Source organism: Myotis daubentonii, chromosome 16 (genome assembly GCF_963259705.1).
Source record: "Myotis daubentonii chromosome 16, mMyoDau2.1, whole genome shotgun sequence".
Taxonomy (NCBI): domain Eukaryota; kingdom Metazoa; phylum Chordata; class Mammalia; order Chiroptera; family Vespertilionidae; genus Myotis; species Myotis daubentonii.
This window is the reverse complement of record NC_081855.1, coordinates 34,166,061-34,180,070: the sequence shown is the minus strand read 5'-3', so window position 1 is coordinate 34,180,070 and position 14,010 is coordinate 34,166,061. Positions and strand designations below refer to the sequence as shown.

Sequence of the window (14,010 nt, the reverse complement as noted above, 5' to 3'; positions counted from 1 at the left end):
TTGTGCAGAAGGCAGCTGATCGATGCTTCTCCCTCATCATTGATGTTTCTATCTCTCCCTCCCTCTTTTTCCTCTCTGAAATCAATAAAAATGTTTATATATAAAAAAAGTTTTACCTAATTCCATGCCACTCTGATCCTTTATCTCCTATCTGCCTGTGCATTTAAGTAGACAATGAACATGTCATTCCCTTATTTAATATATGTAATTGACTCTGTTATCTCCTTAATGAAGCTGGAAAAAGTTATCTCTTCCAATCATTTTAGATCTACCACCAATAGCACCTTACAATGCTGTGTAAAAACTAGGCTTCTGCACGCCGTTTCATAAGAATTCCAGTTAACATTTGAGTTACAAAACTAGGAGGCATGAACAACAGGTTTATTTCAAATATTATTACCTAGAAACATTAGAGGCTTCCAGGTAAAAAGCCATTTTGTGAATTCAAAAAGCTTTGGGATTATGAATCAATTTTCCCTTATAATCTTACTTCATAGAACAACAGTATTTAGAAAAAGCTGGAGCCATGATTCAGATGTGTCAGCTACCTTCTAAACAGTCTCAAGATAAAAAAATTTTCTTTGAAAACACATTGTTTTTTGTTGTTGCCCCCCAGTTCTCTGGATTGTACTTTATGTTGCCTGGCAGAGATGTAGAGGAGACATTTACAGGTTAAAGCAATTCCTAGTCCTCTTGGAGTTACAATATCTTGTGCCATTTTAAAGAGACAGTTTTGAGTTAAAATAATGACAAACTCTCAAAAATTAGTTGCCCAAGATGATGGATTGCCTATAGCTGGAATTTTCAATAGGAGTATCAGATAAAATATTCTCATATTAAGTGGAAAACTGGACTATAAAATTCTGAAGGTACACTCCAATACTAGAAGTTCTACTAAATTTTTGGATTTTTATAAGATGGAATCAAAGGGAAATTAAGTAGCTTGCCTTGTCAGGGCCAGGAATACCACTAAATGTTGACACATAAAACACAAACCAGCTATCTATCCTCCTGGTGCTAATCTACTGATATTACTCTTATTAAACTTGAAAACTAATCAAGCTCCTATCAACCTACTATCCCCCCAATTTGGCATGTGTGTAAATACATACATATACGTGTGTGCCAATTTCTATGACTAAGGACAGATTTGAAAGCTTTCTACAAATCAAATTTTTAGGAACTTCATTAATGAGCGTACTCTCTATTTCTATCATTGGAGATAGCCAAATACACAGAAATAAAACCTTATATTTCCAGAAAAAGATTCTCCAAAACTGAGTCTGCTTTTCAAACTTAACTCCATAAATTCATTTGTGTTATTTTGAAAATGAAAATCATTTATACAAGCTTATACTCTCTGGGATCACTAGTACTGCCAAACAACTTCAATTCCTATTGTCATGTGATGGTAAACATTACTGTGGTTCTTTATATAAAGGAGGGTGAATATGGCATGCTGAAACAATGAAATGAACCTAAGTCCCAAATAACATCATTGGAAGGCCAAACCGGTTGGGGCCAACAACCTCTGGGTAAGGCACTTAACGTTGTTGAAGCCACTTTTCACTTGCTTAAACATTCAGAGACTAGATGGCTTTATGGTAGCTTGAATAAATAAAAAATTGGTAAGAGTACTGTATCATTAGAGCACACATACTAAGAGTGGTTGAACTCATAAGAACCTATGCTCTATCAATCAGATTCATATTCCTTGTGTTAAGTGCAATGTCCTTATAACACTATTTGTCAGTTTCCTATCTAATAGCATCTTCACATAAGCCATTAGATTCAAGTAAAGTAGTGAATAGTCACTAAATTGTACACTTATTGAAACAAACAAAAAACTAGTTAAGCAATAATCTGTTAGAGTGGAAGATCAGTGAATACTTCCTTTAAAAATGTTAGTCACCTCACAGTTAAAGAAACTTTTTCAACCAATGAGTCTTTAGTGTTCATTCACTTCTTCATAATCGTGCTGTTTTAAGGGTTTGGAAAAATGCTTGATGCATAGCTTCTACCATTATTAATCTTTAAGAGCATATTAGTTAACCTTTTTTTTGAATTGTAAAAAGACTCCTCCAATTAGAAATTCTAAATTCCAATGTATTATTCCAACAATTTTCATTTTAATTTACTTCTTTCTTCAACCACGACTATTAGTATATTATATATTTTAAAAAAATTATTTTAAAGAAAGAAAAACACTAGCCCCAGACCTGTTAAACCAGTCTGTGTGATGGCCAAAATGTTTTCCTAATCACTAACTGAAAAGGTAACAGAATTTTACATAATGTTCTACACCTGAACCTGTTCACAGCACTTCAGAGAGGTAAATATCAGAGAGAGAGTTCTGAGGCTGGCTTTCTTTCCCAATGCCAGTTCCTTGACATAACCTAGTCATCATCTGAACTATAAGTTCACTAAACTAAATGCCACCATTTCCCAACCTTCCCTCCAATTTTAAAAACAATTCAACCTTATGCTTGATGTATTTCAATTCTGCACTGGTAAATTCAAAAACAAAACTTCTGCAACACAAGTAAACCCAAGCGGCTTTGTAAATTAGTACTTTGTCTTGACATCTTTAGTAACTATTCTTGGATTCACAACAGTCCTCCTATTATTAGAAATGAGGAAATTAAGTCAAGAAAAGTGGGAAGAGACTTGCTACTTTGTAACAAGCAGGCACTTACCTGGACACTGCAGCTGCTGTCCTGCTCTATATTACTATATTAGATCACACACTGTCCTTAAAAGTGCTTGCCAAGTAGGCAGCACAGAAATACTTCTCCATCACAAACATCCAAAGCATTCCCACCAAGAAGTAAGAGACAAGTCCGATAATTCCTATCACCCAGAAAGAAGAAACCATGTAACCAAAGTAAGCATGTTTCTCAATCTGTATCATGGGGTTGGAGGGGGGGGAAAAATGAATGAAAAGAAATCTAGATTAAAAGGATCAACCTCTGAGAGTGAGGACTAGGTTATGCGGTTTATTCCACACATTGGGAAATTACTGAAAAACTGCTTAAGTAGAAATGGAATCAATCAGGAAATCCTAGGGTCTCTTGATTTCGGACTTAAACCCCGAAACAAACGTATCTGAAATTAAAGTATTCCCTCTACTGGGAGCAGCTATATTCTCTTATGCTTCTATAAAATCTACAAGACCTGCATGGAGTCCCTAGTATTTAGAGCTGATTCCAAGTGTCCAGGGGTGTCCCCTTTCTGTGCTCAAATCCAAAAATAATGTTGGCACTGACCCGAGCAGGACCTTGACGCACATTTTCCTCTGAAATTAGCCTCACATCACCTTCCGACGTCCTATCTCCAATAGCTTGACCCGTACAGCAGATGGGAAGGAGAGAGTAACAGGAACGCACATTTATTTACTAACAGAAAACAAACCCTTGGAGCGAGGTCTGGCAAGGGACAAGTCGCCTGGCCCTGCTCCCACCCCCGCACAAAGACACAGAGAGCCACGGAAGCCAGGGTCCCTGCACCCGACACCTCTCTCTCCAGAGTTCGAAGACTTTCAGTGCAGCTGGACCCAACTCTCCGCATCCCCCTCCCACGTGGGTCTTTGCTCTCTCGCTGGCGCAGGGTCGCCGCGGAGAGAGTCGCCGGAGGAAGGACCCGGACCGCGCCGGACCCAGCGAGGGGGTGACGTCCAGGGAGCCCCAGGCCCACCTCCCAGCCCCTGCCTAGAGGCCCCGGGCTGCACGCCTCCCAGTTCCGGGTCGCAGCTCCCACCCCGAGGCCCCAGGCCCCTCCACGACTCCACGGAGGGGCACTCGAGGCCCCGGAGCTGCGGGGAGGGCGGGCACGGGGGGTCCGGCGGCTCCGGCGGGATGGAGCCGGCCGCGTGCGGGCGGGCGGAAGATGGGAGGTGGCCCCGTGGAGCCACCTCCCCGCCCCGGGCCCCGGCCTCTCCAGGCCGTGAATCACCAGCTCTGGGGCACCCTCACCTCACCTCCCGGCGGCGCGTCCGCGGCCCGGCGGCCCGGAGCCCCTGCGCGGCGGCGGTGCTGGGCGGGAGGAGACGCGGCGAGCACCGCGATGGCTGACAGGCGCGCCGCTCGAGGCCGGCCGGGCACACGGGGAAGGGGCGGGGCCTCCCGCGGGCCGGCCCGCCCCCGGCCCGCCCCCGCCTCCCTCCTCCGCCCGCCCGCCGCGTGGGGTGACCACGTCCGGGGTTACTCCAGGCTGTTCACCTCCGACCCCGCTCCGGGCCGCCGCGCCGTCCGGCCGGCTGAGAGGCAACCCGCGGGTCCCGAGGGCCCGGCGACAGCCAATGGGAGGGCGGCGAGGGGCGGGGCGACGTGAGGCGATGCCGATGGTCCGAGCGCGCTCTGCCATTCGGGACCCAGCGGCTCGGAGGCGGGCGGGTCTAGGGCCGTCGCCGAGCCCCGAGGCCCGGCCTTCGCCGCCCTTTCTGCCGGGGGCGGGGGCGGGGTCCAGGGCCGGCCGGCCGCCCCCGCTTCTGGCGAACAGGGGAGGGGGGAAATGGCCCTGCGTGCTCCTCCGACCGGGGAGCGAAACGCCCGGGGCCAGCAGGCGTGTAGCGTGGGAAGGGAGCCCCGCACCGAGCGAGACGGAGTAGAGTGGCTGGTGTGCGGGCCTCGGGAGGACCTCTGCGTGTTCAGTTCTAACCCCCTGAAGAGGTGGGCATTGCACCGTGAGCTGCCCAGATCGCACGGGCTGGTTTGCAAGTTAGTGCAGGCTCAGTGACCCCTCTTCCGGAACCACGTACCCAGATTCCCTCGGCTCGCTCCTCGGACCCGGAGCAGCCCACCTCCGAGGCGCCTCTGCTGCTGGATCCGGGGGCGGGGCGGGCCAGCCTCAGGAAGGAAAGCGCAGCAAGAAGGGCCGCGGACTGAAGGACCGCAGCTTTTTCTGCCCGCCCTGAGCAGGGAAGATTCGTGGCAGTAAATTCCTGACTCCTCGGATTTGAGTGTGTCTCCCAACTTCCACTGTGGTTCCACCAACCCTTTGAGATGAAGCCAACCAATTTCGCTATTTTTTTTCTTTATTTATAGCAGACTTCCATGGTGGCTGTGTTGAAAATAGGAACTAAAGGAAGTCCCAACATATAATAACTATTGTGCGGGAGAAAAGAGAAAATTGCACTTCAGAAGAATGGAGTGAGTTTAACCCCTTGCAAGGATTTAATGAGCGCCCAGAGTACTTTTCCGATCCTTACACAAGCTTGTGCTAAAGGCCAAGAGATGTACAGAGGATGATTTGGCAAGAAGTTCTGTGCCAGAGGGCAAAAAATGCATAGGGTAGAAGAAACACACACCTGAGGTCAGAAGTTCTTGGGCCAAGGAGAGGCAGGAAGATTGGAGGATTGACCAACCAGGAGCAATATTCATCTAGGAGCCCTCAATGCCATGAGGAGGTGGCTTCTCTAAGAATTTACCAACCTACTTTAAAATATTAGGGACTAGAAACAGAAATTTAGAAAGATGTACACTTGACAGAGCACTGACCCACATTTCACAATAGCTGTGTTTGTCATTGGATGCATGTCAGTTGAACAAACAAAGGAAATCAGAACTTAAAGATAATTGCAGGTTTAACAGGATGTTTGACTTGGCTTACTGGGGAGGGGGGAAAAAAGGCCTGGAAAGAGGGAAGTTTTACCTCTCCCTGATAGTGGTCTCTGAAGCTGGCATGAAGGAAGTGACTTTGGAAAGAATTAAAAATCTTGAGGTTGCCTCTTTTCTTTTTCATCTGCCTTTCCTAGTTCCCATGAAGTAATAGGAACTCTGGCCCCAAGATTGCTGCTTAATGGTGTTGCTTAGGAGCCTTAGGAGCACTGCAAAATCAGCCTTAGGAGCACTGCAAAATCAGGTTACCCTCAAAAACTATCCTTATGTGAAATTTCAGCAAGCCATTACATGTCCTGCTTTTGACCTCACTGAATATTTGAAGTAACTGAGCTCTAAAGAACTAGCCAAGGAAAGGCCAAATAAAAAAGCTTCAGTGAAAGAAAACGAAGGATGAGTTAGGATCTACCAAGACCATGTGGGATCTAATAATCTAATCATTACCATCAAATGTTAAGACAAGTGGGCAGAGCTGTGTCTTTAAGGCAATACACCTGAAATTTCAACAACTCCAAAGTGGTGCATGCCAAAACCTGCCAATCTTTACTATAAGCTCTGTAGAGCTGTTTCAGGAGTTCTTGCCACACAAGCCATTATGCCAGTAAGAAGCGGAGGAGGAGAGCCAAAGGGTGGAGAGAACTTACTATACAAGACTAACAAGTGTAAGAGAAGGGAGTAGAACATTTCTAGAAGCTGAAACTAGACAGCAATATGGGATGAATTGTGTCCCAGAATTCATATGTTGACGTCCTAATCCCCATCACCTCAGAAGGTGAATATATTTGGAGATAGGATCTTTAAAGAGGAAGTTACATTAAAATGGGGTCATTAGGGTAGTCCCTAATTCCAAATTATTGGTGTCCTTATAAAAAGAGGAAACTAGGACACAGACACACACACAGAGGAGAGACCATCCGTGAATCACAAATTGATAAAGCATTTGCCAGAATTGTTGCTCTTATGCTGGAGAAGATGGCCATCTACAATCCAAAGAGAAGCTTCTCGAGAAACCAACCCTGGGAACACCTTGATTTTCGGACTTACAGTCTCCAGAACTGTGAAGAAATAAATTTCTGTTGTTTAAGCCACCCAATCTGTGGTACTTTATTATGGGAGCCTTAGAAAACTAATACAAGGTCCCAAATACCAAATGGCTTCCAAGTTTTTTAAGAGGTTGTCAGATTTATCCTGAACATTCCAGATATCATCCAACCTTAAAAATGGTCTCTAATATTGGGCATTAACTATAATTGAAAAAATCAATTTTTAAAAATTTAGGGGGGCCCTGACTGGTTTGGCTCAGTGGATAGAGCATCAGCCTGTGGGCTCAAGGGTCCCAGGTTCGATTCCGGTCAGGGGCACGTACCTTGGTTGCAGGCAACATACCCAGTAGGGAGTGTGCAGGAGACAGCTGATCAATGTTTCTCTCTCATCGATGTTTCTAACTCTCTACCCCTCTCCCTTCTTCTCTGTAAAAAAACCCAATAAAATATATTAAAAAATTAGGGGGAAAGCCCGGCTGGTATGGCTCAGTGGTTGAGCATCAACCCAGGAACCAAGAGGTCACAGGTTGCAGGCTCAATCCCCAGTAGGGGACATGCAGGAGGCAGCCAAATGATGATGTTTCTCTCTCTATATAAAAAATTCAATAAAAACATATTTTTTATTTTTTTAAATCCTCACCAGAGGAATGAGGATATTTTTTCCATTAATTTTTTTGTTTGTTTAGTGAGAGTGGAAGGGAGGGATGAAGGAAAGAGAGAGAGAGTGAGGAAAGAGAGAAACATTGATATGAGAGAGACACATCGATTGGTTTCCCTCTGTTCACAGCCTGGGATTGAACCTATAACCAAGGTACATGCCCTTGACCACAAATCAAACCTGCAACCCTTTGGTCCAAAGACCAATGCTCTATCCACTGAGCCAAACCCTCCAGGGCAATAAAAACTTTTTTTTTTTTAATTATGGAAAAAAGATGGTCTCTCACCTTACTGTGGGAAAGTAAGAAAAGTCTGAGGGGTCCCTGTCATTAAAGTGATGACAATCGAGTTGGGAAGACAAAACTAAACACCAAACAGAATGTCTACTACTTGCTCCTTACATGACAGCCATGTGAACTTTCTAAGAGCCATAGATGACAGAGGATAAATTCTAAAAAATGAATAAGCCCAGGAATACATAAACAGTATGTTTATGTGTGTGTCACTGTGTATATGTTGGCACTTTATTGTCAATTATACTTTAGTTTATGGCAATGTTTCTTAAAGTCTGTTCCCACTGAGTACCTGCAACAGAATCACTAGGTACTTATTAAAAATGCAGATTCCTAGCCCCACTGCAGACTTTTTTAAGCAGTAATTGTTCACCCTTCTACACCTGCATGTCCAAGATAGGAAAGTCTTTTTTTTTTTTTTTAAAGAGTTCTTTTTTTAAAAAAAATATATTTTATTGATTTTTTACAGAGAGGAAGGGAGAGAGATAGAGAGCTAGATACATCGATGAGACAGAAACATCGATCAGCTGCCTCCTGCACATCTCCTACTGGGGATGTGCCCGCAACCAAGGTACATGCCCTTGACCCTTGACCAGAATCGAACCTGGGACCTTTCAGTCCGCAGGCCGACGCTCTATCCACTGAGCCAAACCGGTTTCGGCCAAGATAGGAAAGTCTTATCAGGTCAGGCCAAAGTTAAACCAAGGGGAGAAAAGTGCCTTAATAGAAAATGGAACTATGAAGAGTTCCCTGTCCTGGTAGCTGCCATAGTTCCAACTTTCTTACGTAGCAAACGGTTGGGGCAGAGGACAGAAGAAATACTGGGATGTTATTTCCCACTGGTCCTCAACATATAACATACTCCAATCTGGTTTCTAGCTCTTGCCACACTTATTCTTACCTTTGCTTCTACTGTCAAACTTGTCTTTCCTCTCCCTCCTAATTTTCTGAATCTTTCTGGTCCTTGGAACTCCCCTTTTCTCTAAGATTTCTTTACTTCTCCAGCTTCTACTGATATATCTCCTCTGAATTCCTGTAGCATTCTAGTCACCACCACATGATTCGACATGTATTAGGCTTTAATTTTTTGTGTCTACGTTGGTTTTAGCTCTCCAGCTAAATTTTAATAATCTTAGGGACAGAGAGTGTTTCTTATAGTTTGGTATTCCTCTCTATAACTACTAGAGTAGGGCTAAGTAAGTAATTCACTGACTGAAGTAAAAATTAACTAGCTCTGTACCGGAGAGGTCACACTGCTCCTTATGTCTGTCTGCTTATCTGTCTTCATGTCGCCTTTGGGAGGCAAAGCCTCCAGTCGGATGCTTAGCTGATTTACAGATGGACAGACTTCATCAAGAAAAGTCAGGTCCTTGCCCTAGCCGGTTTGGCTCAGTGGATAAAGCGCCAGCCTGCGGACTGAAGGATCCCGGGTTCGATTCTGGTCAAGGGCACATGCCCGGGTTGTGGGCTCGATCGCCAGTAGGGGGCGTGCAGGAGGCAGCTGATTGATAATTCTCATCATTGATGTTTCTATCTCTCTCTCCCTCTCCCTTCCTCTCTGAAGTCAATAAAAATATATTTTAAAAAAGAAAAAAGCCGAAACCGGTTTGGCTCAGTGGATAGAGCATCGGCCTGCGGACTGAAAGGTCCCAGGTTCGATTCCGGTCAAGGGCATGTACCTGGGTTGTGGGCACATCCCCAGTGGGGAGTGTGCAGGAGGCAGCTGTTCGATGTTTCTCTCTCATCGATGTTTCTAACTCTCTATCTCTCTCCTTTCCTCTCTGTAAAAACTCAATAAAATATATTTTAAAAAAAAAAAAAGAAAGAAAAAGAAAAAGAAAGGAAAGTTAGGTCCTTGACCAGAATTGGGGCTCCAGTCATGAGATAGAGAAAAACAAAGCATACAAAACTTTATCTGAACACTACGTTCCTTTGCTCTGGTCAACCATTCAAGTTCGTCCAGAATTAAGAGCCTGGGAACTTCACACCATAAAGTCAGAAAATGTTCCCAAGGATGCCACTTCGTGAGTCTGGTTCTGATGATAAAAGGTAGGATTGCACAGTGAAGGACAGGGTTCACAGTGGAGACTCACCAGGATGTTTTCACATGGACATTTGGGTTTTCACCAGGTATTTCAGCTCTCCCTCCCTCCTAACTATCCAATACTAATCACTTCCAGTGCCCATCTATACTGTCTATATTTGACAATCCTCAAATCTTAGCTACTTCTTCCACAGCACTTCCAATATCTTTTTTTTTTTTATCTCTAAGTCCTACACATCTCGTAACTAAATACCTAGAGAAAGTAAAAGGCCCCTTTAGCTAAAGACAGGAAAGTGGACAAGATAACTTGTTTAGGTCCTGCCCAGTCCTGGGATTTTGACATTTTATATTGATCAATTTCACAGGCTTCTCATTTTTTACCTCGCTCTGCTGACAACCCATGAAAGTGCCCCCTGGTGAGCTGATTTCTGCTCCTGTCCTCGCCTTCCTTTCAGACTTCTACAGTGTCTTCATAACCCCTATTTCAGACTCAGCTTTTTCTTGTTACATGTTTAGGCCTCCACCTATGCACTCTCACTCTTTTGCTGTTGTTAATTCTCACCCGAGGATATTTTTTCCATTAATTTTTAGAGAGTGGAGGGGAGTAAGAGAGAGCAAAACATCAATGTGGGAGAGACACATCAATTGGTTGCCTCCTGCATGCACCCCAACCGGGGTGGGGATCAAACTTGCAACCCAGGTATGTGCCTTGGAATCGAACCTGTGACCATTTGGTCCTCGGGCTGACACTCCAACCACTGAGCCATACAGGCCACAACTGTACCTCACTCTTCATTGTTATTATTATATACAAAGCACAATACATAACAAAATACAACATTAATCATTTTTATAGAGCCTTTGCTTTTTACAACAAAAACAGCCATCACTCAACTTCCTTTTATCCTTTTCATTTCTTCAGTCTTAAAGTGTTCCTAAATTATAGGAAGATGTCACAATGTCCTATTTTTTTTTAAATCTCACCTCTGGCCTGGACAGTGTGGCTCAGTCGTTGAACATCGACCTATGATCCTAGAGTTCGCTGGTTCGAGTCCCGATCAAAGCACACCTGGGTTGTGGGCTTGATCCCCAGTAGGGGGCATGCAGGAGGAAGCCAATCTATGATGTTTCTCTCTCATTGATGTTTCTATCCCTCTCCCTTCCTCTCTCTCTAAAAAAAAAAAATTTAAAAAAAGAAACAACAAAAAATTCAATAAAAACATATTTAAAAAATAAATAAATAAATAATAAAAACATTTTTTAAAAAATCTCTTCTCTGGTTAACATACTAGACCAGCAGGTAGAAAGCTATCTCCCCAACATAAGTCTTATTTATCAGTGGACCTACTGTGCTAATATGCCTAATTTTCTTAACAAAAACAAAAAGGAAGAAAGATAAAGGAAACAAAAAATAAATGAAAATAAAATGTAGTTTAAATCAATGAATGAGACTGCCATAATCATTTGGATAGCATATAGTTTGGCGGGGTGAATTCAGGCAAGCAAAACTGAGAAGAACTGATTATTGGTATTGGTAACAGGAGCCAAAGATATCTTAAGAGCAACAGGAACTTTGCCTTCCCTGTGTTCTGTATTATAATAGCGTGAACTCTTTAATTAGATCGACCAGACTTTAAATTCTGACTCTGTCACTAATTAGCTCTGTGACCCTGAGCAACTGACCCCCTTCTGAGCTTCAGTTTCCTTGCCTATAAGACTGAGATATAATATCTACCTTGTAAGTTTGTGTTTTGGGATGAAATGTTATAACCAAAATGGAAAGTTTCTAACACAAAGCTTGGAACATTAGTAGGCGCACTGAAAATATTACTTCCCCCTTTCTCTCTGTGTCTCCCTTCATTTCCTACTACTATTCAATACAAGAATAAAATGGCGTATGGATGCTCACTTGATTCAGGAATGATTGTGTTATTAAATTCACCACCTACCCCATCTGGAGCCAATATTCCCAGGGTAATAAAGCATGTGATCAGGAACCTAGGGATAATCTGAGTCCTCTACCCTTTACTGGGAGTGGGCAAGTAATCAGGAGAAGTGACTGTTGGCCTGAGCTTCTGAGAACCAATCAAAGGGTTGGCACTCTGAGGGTATGTATGATTGTGCCACACTGAAAAGGCTCTTTGGTCCCTTTGGGAAGGATGTGAGACAACAGGAACTTTTATATTCTGCAAAGAGGGGTGTAAATAAGGACAATCTCCTAGAAAACAGTTTGGCATTAACTAGTAAAGCTGAACATACCCTGCATACCCTATAACCTGCTTCCATTTTTGGATTTATATTCTGGAGAAACTTTCAGATGTTCCCAGGAACATTGTTCATTATGACCAAATCTTGAAAATAACCCAATCTCTCAGCAGTAGAATGGATAAATTAAGGTGCATTCATACAATGTAATATATAAAGCAATGAGAACAAATTATTGCTACATGAAACATCAAGATGAATTTTACAGACATAATATTAAGCAAAAAAAGCCAGACCCAAAAGAATGTTTCCTGTTATATAAAGTTAAAAAACAGGCAAAACTCATTTGTAGTAGTAAAAATCTGAATAATGGCCCAGCCAGTGTGGCTCAATGATTGAGCATCGACCTATGAACCAGGAGGTCACGGTTCAATTCCCAATCAGGGCACATGCCTGTGTGGCAGGCTTGATCCCCAGAGTGGGGTGTGCAAGAGCAGCTGATCAATGATTCTCACTCATCATTGATGTTTCTATCTCTCTTCCTCTCTCTGAAATCAACAAAAACATATTTTAAAAAATAAAGAAACCGCCAAAACCGGTTTGGCTCAGTAGATAGAGCGTCGGCCTGCAGACTGAGGGGTCCCAGGTTTGATTCCCCGGTCAAGGGCATGTACCTGGGTTGCGGGCACATCCCCAGTGGGAGATGTGCAGGAGGCAGCTGATCGATGTTTCTCTCCCATCGATGTTTCTAACTATCTATCTCTCTCCCTTCCTCTCTGTAAAAAAATCAATAAAATATATTTAAAAAATAAATAAATAAATAAAAAATAAAGAAACCAAAACAGAGGCCAGAGAAATTAAATGACTTACTCAAAGTGATTCAATCTGATCTAGAACCTAGGTATGCCTTTTGGCTTCTTGTCAAGTGCTCCTCCCACCGACCCACCCTGATTCATTTAGTTAGTCCCAGTTTCCTAATATCTTCCAGTGTCACATCTCTCATAAGACTCACCTATGTTACAGCTTTTTTTCCTTCTAAATTTGACATGTTTGTTGTAGGGAAAGGAGATCAGGTAAGATATCCCTTCCTCCACCGATATTCTAAACACAAAACTAGTCAAAATACCTAATAATAGAGAACAGCCTGGGTCTATTTCTCTGAGAGTTATTTTGACTTGTTAATGTAGCTCTGCCACTGTATGGCTGCTCCAAAACAAAGGCTGACGTTTGAGCCTCTGTGACACAAAGGAAAAGGGAAGGGTCTGAAAGTTGATAAAAGAATATGCTTGTCCCTTCTCTTTGTCCAAGCACAAGGTCTCTTTAGAGAAGAGTGAGCTCTTCTGCCACCTTGTGACAGAGAATGAGAATAGTGGGCCCTCAGATCCTTTCCAATCCCCACCTCCAGGTGGCAGCATTGCCACATGGCATCTAGGAATTCACAGAAAAAAAATGAAACAAAGTTGACAGGGGGAAGTTTCTTAAACTATAAGGGAGCAGAGAATCATGTAACCATGTTGAGGAAATAGTAACCAAAACCCATGTGCCTTACCCCTAACAGAATCAGGCAACTGTGGCAGGGAAAAAGGAATGCGATCATGCTGCTCTGGACCAGTAAGACTTGAGGTACTCGCCGAAACCGGTTTGGCTCAGTGGATAGAGCGTCGGCCTGCGGACTGAAGGGTCCCGGGTTCGATTCCGGTCAAGGGCATGTACCAGGGTTGCGGGCACATCCCCGGTGGGGGATGTGCAGGAGGCGGATGATCAATGTTTCTCTCTCATCTGTGTTTCTGACTCTCTATCTCTCTCCCTTCCTCTCTGTAAAAAAATCAATATATATCAACACTAATAAAAGAGAAAAATGGTAATTGGCGTACGAGCTACCCTTTTCATTGGCTAATCAGGGCTATATGCAAATTAACTGACAACTAAGATTGGCAGTTAACTGCCAACTAAGATTGGCAGTTAACTGCCAACAAGATGGCGGTTAATTTGCATATGTAGGCACAATGCAGGGAAGCAAAAGGGAAAGCAGGAAGAAGCCCCCTGCCACTGACAGTGATCGGAAACCCAGGGGGGAGCTAAGAGCCGGGGGGCAGGGCAAAGGCGGCCCTGGAGCCGCCTTTGCCCTGCCCCCCAGCCATGATCGGAGAATC

General features: G+C 43.7%; 1 protein-coding gene and 1 long non-coding RNA gene across 13 annotated transcripts in view; one reads left to right on the top strand and one right to left on the bottom strand.

The window, feature by feature from the left end:
* Nucleotides 1-14,010, bottom strand: part of ACACA (acetyl-CoA carboxylase alpha) — a 269,985-nt gene that overhangs the window by 220,557 nt on the left and 35,418 nt on the right. For 3 of the 12 annotated variants that reach the window (XR_009449202.1, XM_059669692.1, XM_059669693.1), the window contains exon 1: nucleotides 3,977-4,135. The exons of 5 other annotated variants lie outside the window; for them this stretch is intronic. Coding sequence is in view for 1 of the 7 variants with exons in the window: in XM_059669698.1 (XP_059525681.1) it covers nucleotides 3,267-3,289 (23 nt within the window). In the remaining 6 variants the exon portion in view is untranslated. Of the gene's footprint in view, nucleotides 1-3,266; nucleotides 3,302-3,971; nucleotides 4,142-14,010 lie in introns of those variants that run through there. 4 more of the 12 variants (XM_059669703.1, XM_059669702.1, XM_059669701.1 and 1 more) reach the window with 4 other exon arrangements.
* LOC132218457 (uncharacterized) lies at nucleotides 4,167-5,610 on the top strand. The gene is made up of 2 exons (XR_009449203.1): nucleotides 4,167-4,667; nucleotides 5,043-5,610. It is a non-coding gene; the product is annotated as an uncharacterized LOC132218457 (long non-coding RNA).